Source organism: Carlito syrichta, unplaced genomic scaffold (assembly GCF_000164805.1).
Source record: "Carlito syrichta isolate Samal-C Ts95f unplaced genomic scaffold, Tarsius_syrichta-2.0.1 Scaffold142847, whole genome shotgun sequence".
In the NCBI taxonomy this organism is placed as follows: domain Eukaryota; kingdom Metazoa; phylum Chordata; class Mammalia; order Primates; family Tarsiidae; genus Carlito; species Carlito syrichta.
In genome coordinates, this window is record NW_007086943.1 from 165502 (window position 1) to 191503 (window position 26002).

Sequence of the window (26002 nt, forward strand, 5' to 3'; positions counted from 1 at the left end):
AGGATTGCAATTAAGCTTAACCAGTTCCAAGTGGGATATACAGAGTTCCATATATTTAACAAATTAAATTAATGTATGAAATTACAGAGCATAGGTCTGAATGTTAGCAAAGGGTCTGTGAAGAGTTTAATAAGCTGGGTTATGCTAAAGGAGGATTAGAACTATAGAAGATACTTCACCTCAAATCCACTTTTAGGTTTCTAAAAACTGGTTGTAGATATTTAAAAATTAGTAACAATAATCATAATCAGCAACAACCCTAATTAAAAATTGTTTGGACTCCTTGCCAAAATTATTATCTTATAAATTTTAGGATGATCATAAACACTGTTTGACATGATGGAACTAACCCAGCAATCCAACTTTTACAATGCTGTCAATGCAAGAATTTATTTAAAATTATTCTTTGTATCTCACAAAGATGTCAGGTTGTTTAGAAGAAAATACACTAGATTAGAAGTAAGAAGATTTGGGTTCCCCTTAAGTGCTATTATTGAAGTAGGTGACAACAGGCTCACCACCTATTGCCGATCACTTGAATCCCTGGGCTCCGGTGTCTTCACTTACATCATTTACTTCATTTAGTTCCAGTCCTAGACTGTAAAAAGCATGCATGTGGTATGCACATCTGTTTACCGCTGTATCTGCAGCCTCGATCCCAACACAGAGTAGGCACTCAGTTAGTGTTTGCTGGATAAGTCAACTAATGATTAGAAACTAAAAATACAAACATTGTCAAACATATTTCAGAAAGCTGCTATGAAGTTTAAATGACATAGAGACATATGGAAAAATGGGTACTTCATAAAATTTTAAAATGTGGATACATTCTTGGTATCTAACTTAAAAAGAAATTAAGGTAAATGAGTTAATAAGTATGTCATTTTAAATCACCACAGTTTATACATTTACAAATATTCTGAGAAAAATAGGCTATATCTAAAGGCTCAGAAGACTTCCATTATTGCTTAAGATTAATAAGGCTTTAGAGATAAAATAACCTGTGATTTTCAATATGCAGGTAACTTCTCTAAACACGTTCAGATAAAAAAGTCAGATGTTAATTTCCTATGCTCTAGCACAGTTGTGATATGTAATATCATATCATCATTTAAAAAGATAAGAGATTTATGTGAATTAATGTTGGAAGATCTAAGAAATACTGTTAGATGAAAAATAAAATATGCAAATAATATTTATAATATATAAAGGAAAATCAACTATATATTTCTAGATGTTCACATATATATGCATACAAATACTTTTAAAAAGGCCTAGATGGTACACACCTAATTGATAACAGTGATTTGCCTTTGAGGAAGGGCATGAGACTGCCTAAGGGACTTTTGCTGTATTGGCACTGCCTGAAATAGGTGAAAGTATATTACTTATCTGTAGAACCTCTTAAGTCTTACTGGAATATTAAAGATGGAGGGGCTGCTTAATTTTATACAAATAAAGGACAGTTCTTGGTCCATGCAGGAGGGAGCACTGTAGCTTTTGGTCATTAGGCATTCTTTCATAGAATAAGTGAAATAGTATTCCTATAGAAAAGCTCAATGGCTGATATCTAATATTAAATATCATACTTACTCAAAGAAACGAATCACAAAACTGAAGGATTAAGGAAAAGTATTGCTAGTTATATATAGTGGTAATGGGAAGTTAGTAATTAAATACAATTCTCATTAGAATTACACTATAGCCTTTGAATATGCTACTAAATACATGAATTAAATTGAAATAAATTTTAAATTCATTTAAAATAAATTTTATTTGATCACATTTGATTTGTCCAGTCCATTAGACAAAGACATGTTGACTAAATACAACATAACTTCTAAGCCTGAGGGCCTCATGCATCATTACCTGATTGCTGGCATTGTTGATTTGGCTGCTGGTTGGTTTCATGACTCCCCTCTGTTATGACATCTTCCTTCCCTAAGGATTTCCTCAGTTCTCTTCTTCATCCTGCCCTAAGAGCTCTTTCTCGTCCATGAACTTCCTTTCTTGGGCCAGCTCTTCATCATATGGAAGTGGCCTCTGTGTCTGTGACATGCTTAGATCCTGGAAGTGGTAGCTCACTGGTGAATCTCTCATTGCTCCAGAACCACCACGCTCATCATCGGGGTTCACAGACTGATGTTTGTCCTCCTTACGCTCATACATATCCAGCCTCTTTTCAACCACCTCACGTATTAACACTGAAAAGTTAAATGTCCAGAAATCACTATGATTTTCATATTTTAGGAGTTATAATTCTGATTTATAGATGAGTATAAAACATTCAGCAGGCCTCATCCCGTTCCTATAAAATAACCTTTTATAAAAGTCAGCATATTTAACTTTTGTAAAACTTAATGCATTGAATATTAACTATATTCTGTATAAATATATTAACTATATATATCATTTATAAAGTAATGACAGAAGATATTAATACAGATCAAATTATAGAAGAACCAAAAATAATACTGAGGGTAAAAATTTGTATCTGTGTTAATATAATTAATACACTGAAAGTTTAAATACTAAAATTAATCTCTTTTTTCAACTCATTCTTTCTAGACATGACTTTTAAATAAAATAAAAGTACTTACTATCAAGTACTGTTCTTCCCACCATGCTATATTCCATGGTTTTTTCAACTTCATTCATTAGCCATGGAAGAAATCCTATCTCAATATCTGCAATTAAAAAATTTCAATGATTTTTATGAATCATTATAGATAGAGAGAACGTGCTTTTCCCCCAATGCAGCCAATTTATTAACAGTGATTTCTTTCTTTTTTTTTTTTTTTTTTTTTGAGTTGGAGTCTCACTCTGTTGCCCAGACTGGAGTGCAGTGGCACACTCCCGGCCACTGTAGCCTCGATCTGCTGGGCTCTGGCGATCCTTCCCCCTCAGTCTTCCAAGTAGCTGGAACTACAGGTGCGTGCTACCACACCCGGCTAATTTTTTGACTGATTGTAGAGATGAGGTCTCGCCAAGTTGCCCAGGTGGGTCTCGAACCTGCGGGCTCAGGCAATCCACTCACTACAGCCTCCCAAAGCGTGGGATTACAGGCTGAGCCACCAAGCCTGGCTAACAGTGATTTCTTAAAATGAAATCTTAAACCAACTCATATGATATAACCTTTGTCATATTCTCTATATATGTTCTGATCAGTTTCCTTTCTATTGCAGAAGTAATATTTTAAAAACTATGAGGCCTCCCTTGGAGTCCAGGCATTTGGAGCTGACCTTATAGGTGCATTTGAGATGGGTCATGGAGGCAGGGAGGGGATGTAAATTTGGGAGAACTCTGATCCAAAAGTAATGCAAATCTGGGACTGAGCAATGCCAGTAAGAAGAATGATCCTCTTGAAGCCTAGGGACTAATGGAAAGAAACTGATCAGATTCAGAGGATGCGGATCACAGGGCATCTGAGGAGGCAGCCACATGGAAATGGGTCAGGAACTAGGTATTTCCACTAGCAATGAGTTTGTTCAAATTGAAATGGAAATCTACTGTGCAAACATTTAAAAGATAATAGTGTATTATAATATACGTTTTAATGTTTCAAAATAGCCTTTTTTGGGACAAGCATCTAATTTTTATTTTTCAATAGGATGACAATGTGTGATAGAATATTCATAAATAATTTCAATCTCAGGCATGAATTTCACTTGCAAGCTTTTAAATGACCTATAACTGACTTTTATTGGGCAATCCATGACAGAAAATAAGGTTGGAATTAGCATTCCAAATCAATTTGAGATGTAAACACTTCTACTGACTGAGGATTTGAAAGAGAGGCATTTAACTTCTGAGTCTCAGTTTCTACTTCTGAAAAATGGGAATTATATCTTCTTTATCTACCCCACAGGGTTTTTGGGAAGATCAAATGATATCACATATGAAAAACACTATGAAAATTGGAAAAATATAAATGTAAACTAATATTTGTCTGTGACCTAACCTTTATGATTAAATATGTAATCAGTGAAAATTAACTACTAATATCTGCCCCGAATACTACTGGCCAATGAGATAGGGTCTGTACACAAAGCACTGTGGGCATAAGTGCTTTTCACCCTGAGGAAGGCGGTGGCAGTGAGGACACGCAACTCCTCCCCTCCACTGGCTAAGCAGCTGAGGAGTGGGCTTTGAGGGGATATGTGCAGATGGCATCAGGCTGTGGGCTCCTAAAGGCAGAGATCAGGGACCTTCTTTCTCTCCAACACCTGACACAGTCTAAGACAGGGTAAGAGCCTAATAAATGAATAAATGGCTACAATAGCTGTCCCCAAAGGGTTTTCGATTAGAATAAGAAGTCAGCTGAGAAAAAGTTAATAGCAATAACTACTTACATATACCTAGTACTTTACACAAAGTGCTTTATACAAAGTTTCATATACTTTATCACTTAATCCTAAATAATCCTCATTTCACACATGAGGAAATTGGAGGTCATAAATCTAGTTAATGATGAAGCTGGGTCCTCAAATCAAGTTTTGATTATCAAGTCCTTACTTCTTTCTACTATACAATGTTGCTTTTCAATAAAGAAATACTAACATACTAAAATCAAGATCTTTATAATATACCTCTCATTAGCAACAGTACTTACTTAAAACAACTATAATTCACTTCTTTATTTGTTTCAGAGATAGGAAGATTCTAGTTCAAAACAAAAAAGGACATGAGATAAATGTAAACCATTAAGAGGATGCTTATTGTAACAGAGCTATTCTTACAAAAATATACACAAACCTCTTTCAATGGGATCGTAAAAGTAGCCACTATCCCTGAGGCTGCCAAACACAGATGGTAGAAGGTCCGCCAGGTAATGCTGTGCAAATGAACGGGCAGCGATCTTTTGTGCCGTCTCGCTGTGCTTGTGTACTATTTCCCACTGCTGCTGCTTACGACGGTCCTGCCAAGAGTAGCGTAGATGGTTGTTTAGCTCTTATGCCCTCCCAAAGTGCTGAGTCTAGTGAAGTAAATTAGTGAAATAATTTAACCTTATCAAAAAATAGACAGTGAGGTGTCAGTCTATTAAAGGTTCATATTTTTCATCAAAATTTTAATGAATTTCAAGAACTAGTGGGTAATGAATTCAAAAAGGTACAGAAGATGGAGGTTAAGGTAAAACTCATCTCCTGATCCATTTTCAAGTAAAATCATTTCAAGATATACATGCTTGACTATGTAGATGATAGAAGAAAGATAATCATTATATGTATTTTTATTAATATTAATATAAAGTGTTACTGATAAGAAAATTAAAATTGCTTAGATGTCTTCAGTGAAAGAACTTGGGCATGGTGGCTCATGCCTGTAATCCCAGCACTTTGACAGGCTGAGGCTGGAGGATTGCTTGAGGCCAGGAGTTTATGACCAATCTGGGCAACACAGCAACTTGTTGTCTCTACAAAAAAATTAAATTAAATTAAAAAAATAAAAATAAGCTGGGTGTGGTGCACATACTTGTAGTCGCAGCTACTCAGGATGCTAAGATAGAAGGATTGCTTGAGCCAAGGAGGTTGAGGCTACCATGAGCCATGATCGTCATGATCATGTCACTGCACTCCAGCAAGGGCCACAGAGTGAGACCCGACTCAAAAGAAAAGAAAAGAAGAGAACTTGGGCCAATGAATGAACTCATTTGTAATCATTCTTTAAATGCATAAAGCTGAAATGGTTTTGAAGATTATAAAAGCCTCTTATTTTTTTGTTGCCTTCTTTAGACCATGTAATATTTACAAAGTTAATGAATCCTCTTCTCTACTCTCATGTGGAAGTGGGGACATTAGTATATTTTCTAATTAAATCTGTCTTCAAAGGTTAAGAAAAACTAAATCTAGATGACTTGTATTCCTTTTTTCCATAATATATTTCCCAGTAATAAATAAACAGATAGTTTTTGATAAAGATTTCACTGATTATTTCAACTAAGCTTATTTTGTCAGTGTTTATTTTATATTTTTTAAACAAAGTCTTGCATTTGTGCAATCCTTATCATAAGCCCTATGCTCTTTACATAATTAATTATTCATTTTGGAGGAAAACTTAAAGTCCACTTAATTAGGTATTGAGTAGGATTTCCCAACAACTAAGCTATTCTTCATAGTAAGTTAGGCCCTTTGGGAAATTATTTTTACTGTCTTAGGTATTCAGGTATTACTTTATAATTTATTCATCAGTATACAATAAAGGATGACAGTTATTGCCAGAACCAGAAAAACTACTGTGTCTAGGGTGTCCTAACTGCAGGCTATTGGCATATTTTTAAAAAACTGGATTGTAAAACTTTTCTTGTTGAAGGCAAAGAAAAACTTTAATCTGAAGAATGTTCTACAAGAACTCAAGTTTCTGGTACATCCCTAAGAGTACAGAAAAGGGCCTGGTCACTGAGAAAAAGACCCAGAATTCTATCCAGCTCCCCTACTTCTTACCCTCAGTCTCTTCCCAGCATACTCACTTTTTCCCTCCTTCCATCTTTCTACCATTAACTTATGGAAAACCAACATATGTATTTCTTTCTCTAGGACTCCTGACATATAAGGCTAACTGAGGCAAATATAATTTAGGAAGTTTCATTTCATTTAGGAACTTTTGGAAATTCAATTTAGGTATATTTATATAAGCTGAAATTTTAAAGATGTAATTCATATGCATGATATGATCGCTGGGCTTGGTGGCTCAGCCTGTAATCCCACACTTTGGGAGGCCGAGGTGAGTGAATTGCCTGAGCCCGCAGGTTTGAAACTCGCCTGGGCAACTTGGTGAGACCTCATCTCTACAATAAAAAAAAACAAAAAAAATTAGCCAGGCGTGGTAGCACGCGCTTGTAGTTCCAGCTACTTGGAAGGCTGAGGCGGAAGGATCGCTGGAGCCCAGCAGGTTGAGGCTACAGTGGCCAGGAGCGTGCCACTGCACTCCAGTCTGGGCGACAGAGTGAGACTCCAACTCAAAAAGAAAAAAGATTTATGATCTATAGGAGAGAACTAAGCAACAAATACTATGGGTCGTTTTCTAACATATTCCCAGAGATCTTCAGCTTTATGATACATCACATGAAATTTTAACATAATATGCTAAGCTGCCAAAAGAGTGTTGAAGAAAGAAAAATAGAATTCTATACCTTTTCTTCTCGGTGTCGTCTCTCTTGCTCTTCAAGTCGTTGAACTTCAGCAAGTTCAGCATTTCTCATTTCTTCATATGCATACTGACTGGTCTGCAGGTTAGCCAACTCTTCTTCTTCCATTACTTCCAGAAGAGACTGCTCAATTATCTTCCCCACCAAAACTTCTAACATTGGTTTAACTTCAAGATCAAAATCAAAGAGCTTAAACACACAAAATAAAGCAAACTTAAAATTTTAATCATGAGCCAAACGCTCAATAAAAAACATAAAGAAGAATAGCAATATTGGGATATTAAGTGTCTCTTGTGTACCAGACACTATGATGGTGCTTTATTTATGGTTTCTAGTCTTCAAAATGAACAGCACTTTGGTTACAGGCAAAAATCTATTATGTTAAAGTTATGAAAGAAATCTAGGTATTCATCAGAATGAACCCTGATACTCAATAATTTTAAGATTAAACTCTTAAACACAAGGAAAATATCCTTGTCTTTCTTATTCTCTGCCTGTTCTGCTTGACTTTTACTGGCTATTTTTTGGTGAAACAAGGAACAAGAATAATGGATATTTTGGTGATTCATCTCTAGCCTCTGAAGAGTTATCTTATTTCCCAATTTCAATGACATTTCTTTCAAGTTCCTTCAAGTCTTAAATTCCACTTGGTCATTATGAACATAATCACTGCCTTCTCTTCTTCAATTTCATAAACTGACCTATTTATGCATTCCACACTGATAGGAATATGTAATTATCAAAAAATTTTTTAGCAGAGAGACTATTCTTATAAAAGTTATATAATCCACAAACAACTACATGGAATCTTTTATATCAGGGATATTAGTTTTCCTTCTTTGATACAAATCTACCTTATATACATAATTAAGCAAGTATGTAAACAATCAATGTGTAAATATTCTAAAAACATTTGTAATTATTTTATTTCTAATCAGCAAAGAAGTCAGAGCATGGCATCTGAAAACACTTCTGGGTACTATAGGATAAAATCATTATAGATAATATCTGGAAAGAAATCCAAAAAGTAGAATCTTTCAGACTGTAAAGCGGTTATTGCCCATATTAAGCGTTACCCAAATTTAATTTATTTACAAAGATGGTAGAAGGAAGTCCACAGAATGCACTGTACCTCTCCTTCTAGTATTTGGGTGGCCACATCTTTGCCAGTTTTGGCAGGAATGAAGAGTGGTGTTGGTGGTCTGTCCAAAAATGCATCTGTTTGGCATTCCATATCAACTTCTGTCACGCGGTCAGCAATTTCTTCAAGGTAAAGTTCTAAGAAGAAGACACTACACTGAGTTTAAAATTCTGTTCTATTTCAAGGACTTGAAATTTTAGCTTCTTCAAAACAGAATAAAATGGATCAGAAAATAAGTCTTAGAACAAAAGTGTTCAAATGTGGGATTCAACTCACATACTGAACTAAAAGTTTTTATATATTTAGAAGACCATATAGTCAGTCATTCCAAGACATTTAGTGAATGTCTAGAAAGCACTAAGCTTCATATTTGAAAATGGAACTAAAGAAGAACATGTGATCATAGATGTGCATAAGATGCAGAGTGTAATAGGGGATAACAAACTAATAATATGAGAGGGACCTCCCAAAAATCCTGGAGTTGTCTTTTGGAGGGCAAACCCCTCAGAGTACAGGCATCCACTACCAGGTAAGTGTTCTAGGAACCCATCTACATCCGTGTACCAGCTGCGTTCAGCTTCACTGAATTTTTTCTGAGAGTCTTTCAACGCGTTTGCCCATTTCACGATGGGTGATTTATAAGCGGACCTGCCCACACCACACCGAGGGTTCAGCAGTTTTTGACCAAAAATGGCAGGACCCTCATGCTCCACTCTCCCTCTTCACCCCGTCTCACCCCAAGTGACTCTTTTTTTTGTTTCCCTGGATGAAAAAGTACTCAAAGGGAAACGTTTTGCCGATGTGAAAGAGTGAAATCGAAAATGGCAGAAGTGCTAAAAGGTGTCAAAAATTGATGAGTTCAAAAGCTGTTTTGACCAGTGATAAAGGTGTATTGCATCAAACAAAGAGTACTTTGAAGGTGGCTGAAGTTAAAACATGTAAGCATAAATACACAATTTTTCATAAGAAATTCCAGCTTTTGAGGTCATGCCACTGTACTCCAGCCTGGGTGACAGTGAGGCCCGGACTCAAAAAAAAAAAAAAAAAAAATTCCAGTTTTTGAGGTCCCCCCTTGCATATATACATAATTGAATCCTAAGATAGTAAATGTATAACGATTTGAAAAAAACCTAGACATTGGAAAAAAATCATGGCCAAGTCACCATGTTATCTGATGGTTCCTCTACCCTATAAATTATAAACAGATGTATGAAAACAAACTTCATGTGAGGAATAATTTTATGAGACAAGAGGAATGTGGTATCATGCAAACAACATGAACACTGGAGTCAGATGTTGAACACAGGACCTAGCCAAGTTACATCCTCTTTGGGCCTCACTTTCTTCATTTATAAAAAGAATCATAACTACCTGTCACATGGAATCTTTGTCATAATAAAAGAGGTACACAGGTAAAGGAACTGGTATAGTCTCTGAGGAAATAGTAGTAAAAAACTTGGTATCATCGCTGAAGAAATACTCAACAAAAGATGGCTGCCATTATATCACATAATATTCTGATAGCACAAACACTAAAACTCAGCTCTCACAGAAGTACAACTATATTGGCCAATGAGACATTCACTCATTCTAGATTTGACCTAAAAGAGGGGAAAAAACAAGCGATTCTCTTCCTTTTGCCTTTACCACCCAGAAATGATCCTGGCAGTTACACGTTGAATTTTACTGAAGTAGATACAGTGGCCCAAGGAAAACACGCCTTGTCTGATTACCAAGAGTGTCAGCAACACAGCTAGACCCTATAGGTCCAGGTAAGCCTCTATAGCAGAGAACAGTGAGACACAGGAGTGCTGTGTGGCCCTGGGGAATATACAGTGACAGAAAAGCAAAAGGACAGAAGAGGCTGGCGTGAGAGGCAGATGATGCAGATCTGAGTGAGTTGATTCCTCTCAAAACAAACAAAATGCCAAAATAAAACTACACTACCCTCCTCTCCTGAAGGTCCTGATGAAAAGAACAGAGGTTCATGTTGGTCTATGAGAAAGAATCCCAGTTTGAGAAAAGAATATTTGAAAAGGGCTAAGAGAGAATTTGTTTGGCCACAATTTTTTTTTAACCCTACATTTCAGCCATATTCAGTATAATAACAGTATATACTCTATGTATTTCTTTTTTAATTTTTTTTTTTTTGAGTCAGAGTCTCACTGCTGGAGCGCAGTGGTATGCTCATGGCTACTGCAGCTGCCTTGGCTTGCTAGGCTCAGGTGATCCTTCTACCTCAGTCTTCTAAGTAGCTAGAACTACAGGCACGCGCCATCACACCTGGCTAATTTTTTGATTTGCTGTAGAGACAAGGTCTCACCAAGCTGCCCAGGCTGGTCTCAAAACCCTGGGCTCAGGTAATCATCTCACCTCCACCTCCCAATGTCCTGGGGTTACAGGTGTGAACTACTACACCCGGCTTCTATGTGTTTCTTTAACGAATGAACTTCCCTACCAATGTGATTGGGAAGTATCAGATAGCACAGGGGATGCATAAATAACACAAAGACCAAATAAAAAGAAACTGACATAGACAACTGAGTAAATCAAGGAGCCACGATACCAGTGGCACAGTCACACACCTGTTTGCACATCCACATGCCTTCTGCCTTCCACAGGTTCAGGCGTTCGTGGTCTGAGCTGCTCCTGGGTTCGTTTTCTGGCAAGAGCCCTCCTCTTAGCCTCCTGCTGTTTCTGAAGCTGTAGAGGATCAGGCTGTCCAGGCTAACAGGGACAGAAAAGGCTTCTAGAATTTAGAAAATATTTCTCAAAGTATACAGGAACTGCCATTCCAAAAGTGATTCCTGGATAGCATAAAAGCATGTATTATAATAATGCTTCCTGATTATCAGAGACGATTAAATTTTTATTGCAACTTTGTAAGGTAATGACAACAACGCTTGACAAAGCAAAAAGTAACTTCAAAGTACAGTTATGAACTGGAATAAATGGGTGCAGAATCCTATCTATAAACTGTTTTTCTAATTCAAGCATTTTTACCATGAATTCCTCTGGTGCCTAGTAAAACTGATATAACCATTCAGTTACAATAAACTTTACTGAGTAGGTAAGAAATTGAACAACACTAGAATTAAAAAAAAATTGAGTATCATTTGGACAGAATTATCTTAAAAAATATGTTAGCTCACAAAGAAAATATCCTCAAAAAAAAAAAAAAAATCCTTAGTCCGAATAAAGCCTCTCCAAGTGTACAAATGATATGCTGATCAAGGGATTAGAAACAATTATTCACAGTCGTCCTGCAATATTTGGTGGCCCTTAATTTGGTATCTGCATCTTACTGTGTAGACACTTTCTATGGCTGGCCAGTCTTATCTCAAGGTAAACAGGGAAAGAAAGGGAAAATGATAGTATCTTGCATGAAAATATTTTTAATAATTAAAATTCTAAACACATTTTAGTTCAAATGACAATATAACATTAAAGTTTTTTTTTTAAGAGAGAAGAAAACTATGATTCCATCTAATTTCAATGTATAGAGGTTTTGAAGTTGCAAGGATATGTTGTTTTGTGTGGTCCTTCTTATTTAACACTATCATAAACTTGCCCTCATATTGGCATCATATAGTGCAAACAAGAGCACTGGCTCTGAAGCTCAGATTCAAACCTGCCATTTATTAATTCCTGAACTCGTAAGATTTAGACTAATAGCCTAAGTTTTTAGATACTCAGTTTTTTTCACCTGTACAACAAGAGTACCAAGAACATCTATCTAAGGTTTTGGTTGTAAGGAACAAATCGAATGATCATATAATGCGCCCAATACAACATCTGACATAGAATGGCTCTTCCCCGGCATGGTTATCATATACTTTATTATAAAATAACCATATTGTCAAAAAAGGAATTACCTACAATTTTATCTGAAGAATACATTTACTGATATCATTTTGGGATCACTGAGTGAACACTCTTTTCCTTTGTGTATTTTCTTTACACTATTGTAAATATCATGCTTGATTTCTTTCCATTTTATTTCATGAAGCAGAATTACAAATGTCAGTTCTTACAATATTCGGAATATTATCATAAATGCAATAGAAATTTAGAAATGCATTGCCTAATCCAACCATTTCAGAGTGTAAAGCATCTCTTTAAAAAAGTTTTATTTGGAGGCCAGGTTCAGTGGCTCATGCCTGTCATCCCAGTACTCTGGGAGGCTGAGGCAAGAGGATCACTTGAGCCCAGGGATTTGAGACCCACCTATGCAATATAGTGAGACCTTATCTCTACAAAAATTTTAAAAATTAGCTGGGTGTGGTGGTACATGCCTGTAGTCCCAGCTACTCGGGAGGCTGTGGCAGAAGAACTACCTGAGCCCAGGAGGTCAAGGCTGTGGCGAGCTGTGATCATGCGACAGAATAAGATCCCATCTCAAAAAAAAAAAATTTTTTTTTATTTTGAAATTATTCACAGGAGGTTGAAAAATAGTAGAGTTCTGTGTATCCTTTATCCAACTTCTCTTAATGCTGAAATTTTATCTAATTGTAGCATAATAACAAAATCAGAAAATTAACATTGGCAAAATAGTGTTAACAGGTCTTTAGTTTTCACAATACTTACATGCACTGACTTGCATTTGTGTTTGTATATACAATTCCATGTAATTTATCCCATTTGAACTGGGATGTAACCACCATCGTCACAATCAAGATACAGATCTGTCCCATCACCACAAAGGCACTTCCTTGGGTAGCCCTTCTTATCTGCTCCCAAGCCCTATGTCCATGTCTGACCCTTGTCAACCAGTTATATTTCTTCATCTCTAGAGTTTTGTCTTTTCAAGAGTGTTGTGTATAAGAAATCATACAGTCCATAATTATTTGAGATTGGCTTTTTTTTTTTTTTTTTTTAAACTAAACATAATGCCCTAATGTTGCTGAACTCACTTGTTAGTTCTGGAACTTTATTGTAGATTCTTTGGGATTTTCTATGTAGAAGGTAATGATGCTGTATATACCAATAGTTCATTCTTTTTTTTTTTTTTTTTTAAGTGATGTAGTAGATTTTATCTATTGAAAGACACTTAGGAAGTGTTTTAAATTTCTAAATAAAGCTGTTGTGGATATTTATATACAGGTTTATATATAAACAAGTTTCCATTTCTCTGGGATAAATGTCTAAGAGTGTAATTTTGGGGTCAAATGATAAGTGCATGTTTAATTGTACAAGTAATTGCTAAGCAACTCTCCAGAGTGGATGTGCCATTTTACATTCTCATCAGCAATACACAAGACTTCTAGTTGATCCACATCTTTGCAAGCACTTGCTATTATCACTAGTTTTAAATTTTAGTTGTTGTAATAGGTGTGTAGTACAGCGTTATGGTTTTAATTTGTATTTCCCAAATGGCTAACGTTGAATATCTTTTTATGTACGTATTTGCCATCTCTGTCTCACTCTTTGGTGAAATATCTGGTCATATCTTTTGGCTCTTTTCTAATTTTTTTTTTTAACTTTTGAGTTTTGAGAGTTCTTTATATATTCTAGATATTAGATCTCTTTTGAGCATGTGACTTACAAATATTTTCTTGTCTTTTCTTCCTCTTTTTTTTTTGAGTTGGAGTCTCACTCTGTCGCCCAGACTGGAGTGCAGTGGACTTGACCTGCTGGGCTCCAGCGATCTTTGGCCTCAGCCTTCCGAGTAGCCGGAATTACTGGCACATGCTACCACGCCTGGCTAATTTTTTAAATTTATTGTAGAGATGAGGTCTCGCCAAGCTGCCCAGGCGGGTCTCGAACCCGCGGGCTCAGGCAATTCACTCACCTCATCCTCCCAAAGCGTGGGATTACAGACTGAGCCACTGAGCCTGGCTTTTTTCCTCCTCTTATACAGGTTTTTTGCATCACAGGTTTTTAATTTGGATGATGTCTAATTTATCATTTTTTCTTTTACAGATATTTTTTGGTGTCATATCTAAGAACTCTTCATTTGGCCCTAGGTTCTGAAGGTTTTCTCCTATACTTTCTTCTATAAATTTTATAGTTTCACATTTAAATCCATGATCTATTTGAATTAATTTTTGCATATGGTGTGAGGTTACAGTCAAGGTTCATTTAATTTTCTTGTGGATGTCTGATTGCTCCTCCACCATTTGTTTAAAAGATTATCATTACTCCATTGAATTGCTTTTGATACTTTGTCAAAAATTAGTTGAATGTATTTGTGCTGGCATATTTCTGAGTTCTCTATTTTGTTCCAGTGGCCCACGTGTCTATTCTTCCACCAATAACCATCCCGTCTTGATAACTAGGTCAATATATAAGTCTTAATATTGGGCAGAATGGTTCCTTCCACTTTATTCATCTTTTTCCAAATCTTTTTTTCATATATCTGTTGGTTATTTGTATATCTTCTTTTGAGACATGTTTATTTAGATCTGAAGCCTATTTAAAAACCAGGTTATTATGATTTTTGTTATTAAGTTGTGTGAGCTCCTTACATATTCAGATTATTAATAACCTGTCAGGTAGGCAGTTTGCAAATATTTTCTCCCATTCTGTGGTTTGACTCTTTACTTTGCTGGCTGTTGATTTTCTACTTCTCTGTGGCCTGAGAACTATCTCCTCCTCATACTTGAACTCTGGGGTATTGCTAGTGATAATCTTGGCACTGTACACTTGTTCTTGGTTTTCTGGGTGTGGGGGAAGTAAAGCCAGCCTCCTTCTATGCTGACATTTAGAACATCTGAAAAAATTTTCCTTGGATTAGTATTAGAGCTTGATAGTTCTTTTTTTAAAGGACTTTAAAATATTGTACCACTTTCTTGATGCATATATGTTTCAGATGAGAAACGTGCTGTCATTGAAATCATTGTTTTCCTTTAGCTAATATGTCATTTCTTTTTGGCTGCTTTCAAAATGCTTAGCCGGGCTCGGTGGCTCAGCCTGTAATCCCGCGCCTTTGGGAGGCTGAGGTGAGTGAATTGCCTGAGCCTGCGGGTTCGAGACCCGCCTGGGCAACTTGGTGAGACCTCATCTCTACAATAAATCAAAAAAAATTAGCTGGGCGTGGTAGCGCACGCCTGTAATTCCAGCTACTTGGAAAGTTGAGGCGGAAGGTTCGCTGGAGCCCAGCAGGTCAAGGCTGGGCAACAGAGTGAGACTCCAGTCTGGGCAACAGAGTGAGACTCCAACTCAAAACAAAAAACAAAAAAACAAAATGTTTTGCTTTTAGTTTTCAAAAGTTTGATTTTGATGTGTCTTGGTGTGGATTTCTTTTGGCTTATCCTCATTGTGGTTCATTTAGTTTTTCATATCTATAAGCCTTTTGGCAAATTTGTGGAATTTTCAAGCTCTATTTTTTCCAACCTACACTTTTTCTCCTCTCCTTCTGGGATTCCAATAAATGAATGTAGATCTTCTGTTATCGTTCCTCAGCTCTCTGAGGTTCGGGATGGGGGGCGTCTATTTTATCTCTGTTGTTTGGCTAGGTATTTTCCATTTATTTTTCTTCAAATTCATTGATTATTTCCTATGTCATCTCCAATGTACTATTAGGTCCATCCAGTGAGTTTTAAACATTTTAGTTACTGTATTTTTCAGTTCTATAGTTTCCATCTGGTTCATTTTTATATTTGTCTGCTAAGTTTTTAAAAAAAATTTGTTTCAACTGTGTTCCTAACTGTTCACTTTTTTTTTTTGAGTTGGAGTCTCACTCTGTCACCCAGACTGGAGTGCAGTGGCTGCTCCCGGCCACCGCAGCCTCGACCTGCTGGGCTCCGGGGATCCTTCCGCCTCAGCCTTCCGAGTAGCTGGAACTACAGGCATGCGCTACCATACCCGGCTGATTTTTTGATTAATTGTAGAGATGAGGTCTCACTGCCCAGGCGGGTCTCGAACCCACGGGCTCCGGCAATCCACTCACCTCAGCCTCCCAAAGGCGCGGGATTACAGGCTGAGCCACCGAGCCCGGCTACTGTTCACTTTTAATTGAGACATTTTTATGATTGTTGCTTTAAAAATTCTTATCAGGTAATTCCTAATCTAAGTCATCTTGATATTGTCATCTCTTTGTTGTTTTTTCTAACGCAAGTTGTGATTGTCCTGATTCTTGTATAGAGTGGATTTTTATTTATATCCTGATATTTGGGGTATTATATTGTAATATTTTGGATCCTATTTAATCTTTTAGCAGGAAGTTGCCTCTTTTTGTTTTAGTATGTGAGTCTGGTTAGAGTTGGAAATTCAACTCCTTGCTGCGCCCTGCTGATAACACCTCATTAAAAGTAGAGGGTCAGCTTGCACCACCTTGCTGGTGTCAGGTGGTGGTGGTGGTGGTAGTTTAGCTCCTTGCTCAGCTCTGCTGATACTGGTGCTGGGGAAGGGGGGAGTGGAGCACTGACGAGGATGGCCTCATACCATCTTGCTCCTCCTCGTTACTGTCAGATAGGATTGAAAATTCAGCCTCCTACTGGCTTTGCTGACACCACCCCAGAAACAGTGGAACACTGACTTGTACCATTTCCTACTACCTCATTGCAGCTAGGTGAAGGTGAAAGTTCAGCTTTCTGCTCTACCCTTGTTGATACCACCTCAGTGGGGGAAGCAGGGGACTCCTGGAGGTTCTAATGCAGGAGGATCCAGGATTGGGCTGATACATATATAATTTTAATAAGTTTTATAGGTGATTTTGATGCATAGCCAGGTTTGGGAACCACTGCTTCAGACTGTCCAACATTCCATATACAGATGATCCCCGACTTATGATGGTTCCACTTAAGATTTTCCAGCCTTTAAGATAGTGCAAAAGCATTCAGGAGAAACTGTACTTTGAGTACTCATACACTCATTTTGTTTTTCACTTTCAGTATAGTATTCAACAAATTACACGAGATATTCAACATTTTATTATAAAAAAATTCATTATAAAATAGACATTACATGATTTTGTCCAGCTTTAGGCTAATGTAAATGTCCTGAGCATGTTTAAGGGAAGCTAGACTAAGTTATGATATATTGTGGGCTGGGTGTTTTAAATGTATTTTTTGTTTTTTTGTTTTTTTTGAGTTGGAGTCTCACTCTGTCGCCCAGACTGGAGTGCAGTGGCCGCTCCCGGCCACTGCAGCCTCGACCTGCTGGGCTCCGGCGATCCTTCCGCCTCAGCCTTCCGGGTAGCCAGAACTACAGGCATACGCTACCACACCCAGCTGATTTTTTTTGGTTTATTGTAGAGATGAGGTCTCGCTGCCCAGGCGGGTCTCGAACCCGCGGGCTCAGGCAATCCACTCACCTCAGCCTCCCAAAGGCGCGGGATTACAGGCTGAGCCACCGAGCCCGGCTTAAATGTATTTTTAACTTATTGGGACATAACCCTATTGAAAACAGAGAAGTGTCTGTATCACCATCTTGTATTAGGCACTTATATATCATGTACTGTTTACAGATTCACTATATCACAGGTCTGTGCCAAGAAATCACTACCCTTAATGTCTTTCCCTGTCTTACTCATCTTTGTATCCTATGTACCTAGCACAGGACCTAAAACTCAATAAATATTTGACGAATGAATTAAAGAAAAGAAGCATAATTCAGACTTTTGATTAAATAATAACTATATTAGAGTGTGAGATAATCTAAACAAACTTAGATGTATTAGATCAGTGCTACTCAAAGAAGGGTCTTCAGCTGTCTGTGAACTGTTTGAGCTGGTCTGTAATAATTTAAATTCAGAAATTGAGAGGAAATTTTAGAAACTTTTAGAGCAGTTTTCCAGAGTTCTGTTGAGTCTAATGAAAATTTGGAGGTTGTATTTTTTTAGTTATTATTTTTAATTGTGGTAAAATACATATAATATAAAATTTACCACCTTAACCATTTTGAAGTGTACAATTCAGGGGCATAAGTACATTCACATTGTTCTGTAATTGTCACCACCATCCATCCCCAGAACTCTTTTCATCTTGCGAAACTGAAACTCTGTACCCATTAAACAATAACTCCCTATGACCTTTACCCTCAGCCCTGGCAACCACCATTGGGCTTGTATTTATATGTCTTTTTAAAAATTTCATTTTCTGTGAAAAGAAGGTACATTCAAAGGCTGCTGGGGACAATGTACATGCCACAGCTCTTTTGGAAAGTAATTTAGCTGTAGTTATTAAAATATTACTGGCACATATCATTTCACCATGTGAACTGTATCCTCACCAAAATTCCTGTGTTGATGTTCTAACACTCAGTGCCTCAGAATTGACTGTATTTGGACATATGATCTTTAAAGAGAAAATTCAGTGAGTTCATTGGAGTGTGCCCTCATTCAATATGTCTGTGACTTTATAAGAAAAGGAGATAAGGACACAGAAGCACAAGAGAAGACCCTTGGAAACAGACAGAAGGCAGCCATATTATATTGTAATATTTTGGATCCTGTTTAATCTTTTAGCAGGAAGTTACCTCTTTTTGTTTTAGTATGTGAGTCTGGGTAGAGTTGGAAATTCAACTCCTTGCTGCGTCCTGCTGATAACACTTTATTAAAAGTAGAGGGTCAGCTTGTACACCTTGCTGGTGTCAGGTGGTGGTGGTGGTAGTTTAGCTCCTGCTGACACTGGTGTTGGGGAAGTGGGGAGTGGAGCACTGAAAGAGAAGGCCAAGGAGAGAAGCCTCAAAGAAACCTCCCTGGTCAATAGCTTGATGTTGGATTTATGGCCTCCAGAATTACAAGAAATTAAACTTCTGTTGCCAAGGGCCTCCACCCCTCCCCCCCCCAAAAAAATTTGTTTACTGGCTAGGCATGGTGGCTCATGCCTGTAATCCTAGCACTTTGGAAAGTCAAAGTGGGAGGATTGCCTGAACCCAGGAGTTTGAGCCCAGTGTGGGTAACATAGCAAGATTTGATCTCTACAAAAAACCAAAAAGTTAGCCAGGTGCAGTCGCAGGCACCTGTAGTCCCAGTTACTCAGGAGACTGAGGTGGAAAGGACTGCCTGAGCCCAGGAAGTCAAGGCTGCAGTGAGCCATGGTTGTGCCACTGCATTCCAGCCTGGGCAACAGAGTGAGACTTGGACTCAAAATAATAACAAGATATCACTACTACTACTAATAATAATAATTTCATTTTCTAGTAATTCATCTTTATTCTATGGATGTTTAGTCTACAATGAATTGGGAATTAATACAGACAGACTGATCCTTCGTCATAGCTTGGTGTTAAACTATTCAAATGGAACTTACCAGCAGCCCTGTCTGAAGTGCGTAAGTGTTGCCACGGATTACCCTTCTGTCATACATTATGTTTCCATAACGCATAGGCTCTTCATCTCTGTAACACAGAAAATTCTAAGTAACTAGTTTAATAGAGTGTTGGTCTCTATGAAGTAAACTCATTTTCAATAGGATTTATTTATTTAAAATTTTTTTTTATTTTGAACAGCTTTATTGAGTTATAATTAACATACCATACAATTTGCTCACTTAAAGTGTACAGTTCAATATATTTTAGTTTCAATAGGATTTAGACTAAGATGAAAATACTTTAAGAAAACAGATTTCTATTTTAGTGTGGGCCATAAAATAAGGAGACAAATGGATACTATTTATGTAATGCTTATTTTATGCTAGGTCCTGCACATGCATTATTTTATTTACTGCTCACAAGAAGCTTCAAGTTGGGAACTATGATTCCTTTTTGACAGGAGGAAAAATAGATTTAGAAAGAAATCTGCCCAGTGTCACCTTGCTAATAAGTGGCAGAGCTAGAGTTAGGCTGCAGATCTATATAATTACGTAACAAATGTAAAAAGGCCCATATGAAAAAAGATTTTCCCCAAAGGACTGAAAAAAATCTTGAATCAAAGATTGAAAAGTTAAAACAATAAAATAATCAGACTTTAAAAAATAAGTCAAATGTCTCATTGTTCTTTAAACTCAAAGATTTTTAAAAAGTTATTGTTAAAAATGTCAATAATGGCCGGGCTCGGTGGCTCAGCCTGTAATCCCAGCGCTTTGGGAGGCTGAGGTGAGTGGATTGCCTGAGCCCACGGGTTCGAGACCCGCCCAGGCAACTTGGCAAGACCTCATCTCTATAATAAAAAAAAAAATTAGCCAGGTGTGGCAGCGCACGCCTGTAGTTCCAGCTACTTGGAAGGCTGAGGCAGAAAGATCGCTGGAGCCCAGCAGGTCGAGGCTGCAGTGGCCAGGAGCGGCCACTGCACTCTAGTCTGAGCAACAGTGTGAGACTCCAACTCAAAAAAAAAAAAAAAAAAAAAAGTCAATAACATTTTAATTTCAGGGATCTGAATAAATGATTTATAGTAAAAAAATATAAATACACAGGTGGTATTTTCATTCAAAGTTGTTTAAATGATATCCTATTTATAGCTATGAAACCAAATATTTACTAACATCAATAATAGTACTCGATCGGAAATGGTTTTGAGTGGGGTATAAGTTGTTTTTTCATCAGATATTGAGGCCACTATTGAACATCCTGACACATTTCACTGCTCGTCTTACTTGACCTTTGGGTAGTGTTCAGCTTAGTGAGCCAGTCCTTCACTGAAGCATTCTCTTTTCCAAGCCTCTGAGTTACCACCATATTTTTCTGATTGTTTTTCTGCTGCTTTACTGGTGGCTTCTTCTCAGGGTTTGTTTACAGCTCCTTCCACACTGGAAGAATTCCAGGATTCAGCCTTCTCTTGTTCTTAGCTGACCTCATCCTTTTTCAAAGCTTCAATTATGATCCATAAGCTTAAAACTCGCAATTTTATTTTATTCTTAGCTTAGAATTCTTCTCTCAACTCTAGGCATATCCAGCTGCCCACCAACATCTCCCTGGGATATCTCAATCTCAAAATTGAGCAAATATTACTACTCTGTTCCAGCTTGTTACCTCTTTAGTGTTTCCTAGTTCATTAAATGGCACTACTAACCATGTAACTGGCTTGACAGAACAAATGTGTTCTCTTAGAATTCTGGAGGTCAGCCGGGTGCGGTGGCTCAAGCCTGTAATCCCAGCATTTTGGGAAGTTGAGGCCAGAGGATTACCTGAGCTCAGGGGTTCGAGACCAGCCTGGGCAACTTGGTGAGAACTTGTTTTTACAATAAATCAAAAAAATAAGCTGGGCATGGTAGCACATGCCTGTAGTTCCAGCTACTTGGAAGGCTGAGGCGGAAGGATTGCCTGAGCCCAGTAGGTCGAGGCTGTGGTGGCCGTGAGAGTGCCACTGCACTCCAACCTGAGTGACAGAGTGAGACTCCGACTCAAAAAAAAAATAAAATAAAAAAATTCTGGAGGTCAGATGTCCACAATGAGTGTTAGCAGGGCTGTACTCCTCTCGGAGGCTCTGGAAGAGAATCTGCTTCCTTGCCCTTTCCAGTTTCTAGAGGCTACCACCATTCTTTGGCTTGTGGCTACTTCTAGTCAGTATGTGCATGATTCTGATCTTTGCTTTAATTGCCACATCTCCTTTGACTCAGACTCTCCCTGCCTTCTTTCATTTGTATAGAGCCACGGTGATTATATTGGGCCCACCTAGGTCATTCAGGAAAATTTCCCCATCTCAAGATTCTTAACTTAATCACACTTCAAAGTCCCTTCTGTCACATAAGGTAACATATTCATGGGCTCTAGGAATTAGGGAGAGGACCTCTTGAGGGAATCTTATTCCACCTACCACAATGATTTTAAACTTTATCTGATCTGAGAAAAAAAAGATATGTTCTAAGATAACATTTTTTTAAATCTGCATTTTAAAAAGTTATTTTTATTAGAGGTTTTATATCCTTTACCAAAGGATTTGTAAAATGAGAATGTCATTATCGCAATTATTTTGGGGCACATGCCTAAGGGTGAATATAATCAAGTTTATGATCACTTAACTACCAACAAATGTATAAAAGATGTATCATATTCTCTTCTTTGTAAATGAGAAGACTAGTATTCAAATGTTCTCTTTCAGCTTTAATATTTATGGTCCTATGAAAAGGTGGGAGCGCTTGACTCACATTAGACTTGTGTTAAACTTAAATTTCTAGGTCCTTTCACATGAAAAATCAGTTATTTCCATTTCTGTATTTGTATCATTGACTTTTCATACCTAAGTATAGAACTTCACAGCTATCCAATTAAATTTCATCTTTTGGTTTTAGCCCAGTTATATACCCAATCATTATAATTTGGAACCTTGACCCCCTTCAAGCATGTTATCCTTTCCAGCTATGTGTCATCTGAAAATGGAGAGATTCTCCAGTTCAACAAAACGTTTTGAATAAAATAGAACTAAGGGCATTACAGGGTAGAGACAGATTGACATAAAAATGTTCTCTTTTTTGGATATGGTCATCTAATCACCCATCAGCAAGTTTAGCTAACAGTACTGGTTTGGTTTGTTGTCCCCATCAAAACTCACAATAAAATCTGATCCCAATGTGGCAGTGATGAGAAATGGGGCCTAGCAGGAGGTGTTTGGATCATAGGGTAGATCCCTCATGAATGGCTTGGTGCCCGTTCTCACAGTAGTAAGTGACTTCTCACTCTCAAAAGACTGAGAATTCTTGCAGGATTTGTTCCTGAGAGTAGGTTGCTACAAAATGAGGTTCCTCCTCTTGTTTGGCCCTCTTCCTACGTATCTGCTTCCTCTTTGACCTTTTCTATCATGTTATGACATAGCATGAAAATTCAGCCTTCACCAGAAGCCAAGCAGATGCTGGCACCTTGCTTCTTATACGTCTTGGTCTGTAGAACCAGGAGTTAACTAAACTTCTTTCCTTTTTTTTTTTTTTTTTTTGAGTTGGAGCCTCACTCTGTCGCCCAGACTGGAGTGCAGTGGCTGCTCCTGGCGACCGCAGCCTCAACCTGCTGGGCTCCAGCGATCCTTCTGCCTCAGTCTTCCAAGTAGCTGGAACTACAGGCGGGCACTACCACACCTGGCTAATTTTTGATTTATTGTAGAGATGAAATCTCACCAAGTTGCCCAGGCGGGTCTCGAACCCGTGGGCTCAGGCAATCCACTCACCTCAGCCTCCCAAGGGGCGGGATTACAGGCTGAGCCACTGAGCCCAGTGGCAACTTCCTTGAAATTGAGATTTTACTATGTCATCCGCATTATTTCAATATGCTAACCAACTAATCAACAGATTACTTCAATACTAACCAAATAACTATCAAAAAAATAGTTCCTAATAAACCACTATTGATATTTCTTTCTAATTTGTTGGTGTGATTTAATAGCAATGATGTGTAAGCAACCACTTAATGGTACCAGAAAGTGCCATTGAGAAAGAGTCATTTTTAAATTAGATCCTTTTATAACATAAATAATCCCTCTTCAAATTTAAATTTTCTATTTTGGTTTTCTCAAAGTGATCAGTTCCTTATCTGCGTAATGGAGTTATAAAACCAACCTTGCAGCACTGCAGACAAGTAAGAAAATGTATATAAATGCCCCCAGTAAGGTGTTTGGCCCTCAATATACAATACTTGACTCAAACTTTGTGAAACAGGTCGATTTCTGTACATGTTTTGGATGTCAGCAACTGAACAGCATCACTCAAAGTCAGCTGAGAGAGGGCACTCTCCATACTACGGGAGAGTTCTCAAGAGCAGAAATTTTATTTCGGCAGAGGGTAGACAGGCAAAGCAACTTAGGCAGCTTTTGCCAGGGCAAGGGGTCAGGCCCTGGTCCCGGGATGGGGCGCAAGTGGAGACCATAGAGGGACTGGTTTGGTCACTCACGGCTGCATCAGGCTGTCCCGGTAACGGCGGCGATGGCAGGGCAGCGCCCGGGGTCGGCTGGTGTAGGTGTAGGTGTTCATGGACCGAGAGGTGCGGTCGGTCAACGCAGAGGCCATTCTGGGGAAGGGACCGCCTCGCTATGAGTGAAGGTTGGCTTTGCGGCAAGTGGGCGCTAAGGCGTCATGGGAGCCCGAGAGATGTAAGTAGTGCCAAGGGCCGGGATTCCGCGACGCGATGAGGGACGACAAGAAAGGAGGCGGGCGGGACCGCAGGCTGCGGGTGCAGGAGGTGGGAGCTACGCCCGGCTAGCTCCAGAGGTAACAGAGCCCGCATCCGTTGCCAAGCAATCCTGGGTTCCGGCTGGGGGCGGTACTTCCGGGTAGTTCAAGCTGGTAGGTTTCCCTGGAAGGCCGGCGAGGCAGGGCACTTCCGACTTTTGACTCCGCCCACCCGTGCCTTTCCTGCAGTTGCGTCTGCGGGTTGGGCGCTCTTTGGCAAGCGAGGCGCGTATGGGGGGCGTGGCGGTCTTCGCGGAAGCCGGCGGGATATTGGCGGCGGCTGGCCCCGGGCCAGCTCTGGAGTGTGGCTCTTCAGGGCTGGTGTCGGCGCCATTCTCGAAGGCGCACGTGCTCCTGCTCTTCTCGGGCGTCTTTCGCTGTGTCTCCTCGGTCTCTGCCGCCGCAATCCCAGGCTGCCCCTTTACGATCACACACCCCGGGCAGCCGGGCTCCCGGCTCTGTTACCTGCCCGGGCCAGGAAGGGCTTCCTGACGTTTCCTGGCACCTGCACCTCTCCCGCCCCAGGGACTGGTTGCCGCCACCTTCCTCAGCCCTGTCTAGGCATTTCCCCGCCTTCCTCCTCTGCTCACCGCTCCTTGGGCTCACGGAGCGACAAGGGCCGCCGCACAGACATTTGGAAAAGGGGTGGGCGGTTTATTGAGTTTTTTTTTTTTTAAAGGCTTAGTTCCTCCAAGCCTTAATTCATCAGGTCCCAGGCTCTGAAGAGTAGAGCATTGTGGGGCGGGTCTACGCTTAGAAACACAGATGCTTTGGTTTTAGTACTAGCAGTGTTAAAGTTCTTGCGGTTTGTGTAAGTGAAGTAGATGTATACCTTGTGGTCAGTTATTTGCACTTGAACTAACGCCTTCAATTCAGCTAAGTACTGCCTCATTGGAGTCCAGCTTTTGCACTGTACTAGCTCCCTAACCTCAGGCAAGTTAATGTTTTTTTGCTTAATTTCCTAATCTACAACATGGGAATCACAGAATTTATCTCTTAGGATTCATTGTGAGTATTAAAAGCGTTAATAAATACACTTAGAGCTGTGCCTGGTAAATGTTAAGCCTTTATATTAAAATCCTTTGGACCACTCTGCTTTGAAGTTTGTAGTCAAAAGCAGATGTAGGTATTGTATAAGTAACAGTAACACAGAGGTGTGTGGTAAGTGCCAGAGGTAAAAACGCTGCCAGAAGATTTGAGATCTTAATTTTGAGGTAATTTGTGAAAGGCTGGAGGAGAAAGTGACATGTAAGTTGTGTTTGATGAGGGATAATATAGTGACTGGCCAGGATCTTGGGGTAAGTGCATTCAGAATGGCTTGATCAAAGGCTCAAAAGCCCAAGATGTACATGGAGAACTCTTAAGAAGGGTGTGTGTAGAGAAGTTGTAGAAATACCTTTAGAAAGAAAGCTTGGGCATATCATGGAAGTATTGAAGCATATAAATTAGAATAGTTTTACCCTCAAGTAACAGAAACCAAGCCAAGTGGTTGAAACAATGAGGAATTCATTAATACTCTTTCACCTAAGTTCAGAGGTTGGTTAACTTGGCTCGGCACATCATCAACAACACATCTTTCCCCACCTTTCTATTCTGTTATCTGGGTTGTGACTTCAACAAGATAGCAGTAGAAGTACCACATTCCAGAAGACAAAAGAGAAGATACTTTGGAAGAGCAAAGCCCCCTGTAAACTCCCAAATGACCAGAATTACATCATATCATTGACTTAATTTTAGAATCTG

At 38.8% G+C, this 26002-nt stretch overlaps 1 protein-coding gene across 1 annotated transcript; it reads right to left on the reverse strand.

Moving 5' to 3' along the window:
- Positions 1–1755: 1755 nt before the first annotated feature.
- On the reverse strand, positions 1756–24294 carry RSPH3 (radial spoke head 3 homolog). The gene is made up of 8 exons (XM_008049949.1): positions 23982–24294; positions 19481–19568; positions 10871–11012; positions 8277–8422; positions 7130–7333; positions 4756–4918; positions 2601–2687; positions 1756–2204 (listed from the first exon to the last, which is right to left on the reverse strand). Exons 1-8 carry the CDS (start codon positions 24095–24097, stop codon positions 1954–1956), a joined length of 1197 nt encoding a protein of 398 aa, XP_008048140.1. The 5' UTR covers positions 24098–24294; the 3' UTR covers positions 1756–1953.
- Between the last annotated feature and the right edge of the window lie 1708 nt (positions 24295–26002).

What these genes read in the sequence shown, in the direction of transcription:
- RSPH3 (XM_008049949.1), bottom strand. Translation starts at nt 24,097, where the DNA reads ATGGCCTCTGCGTTGACCGACCGCACCTCTCGGTCCATGAACACCTAC. An exon ending in TTACGATCCCATTGAAAGAG is followed by an intron (nt 2,688 to 4,755) that starts GTTTGTGTATAT and finishes TTTTAATTGCAG; the next exon opens with ATATTGAGATAGGATTTCTT. An exon ending in GGGAAGAACAGTACTTGATA is followed by an intron (nt 2,205 to 2,600) that starts GTAAGTACTTTT and finishes TTAACTTTTCAG; the next exon opens with TGTTAATACGTGAGGTGGTT.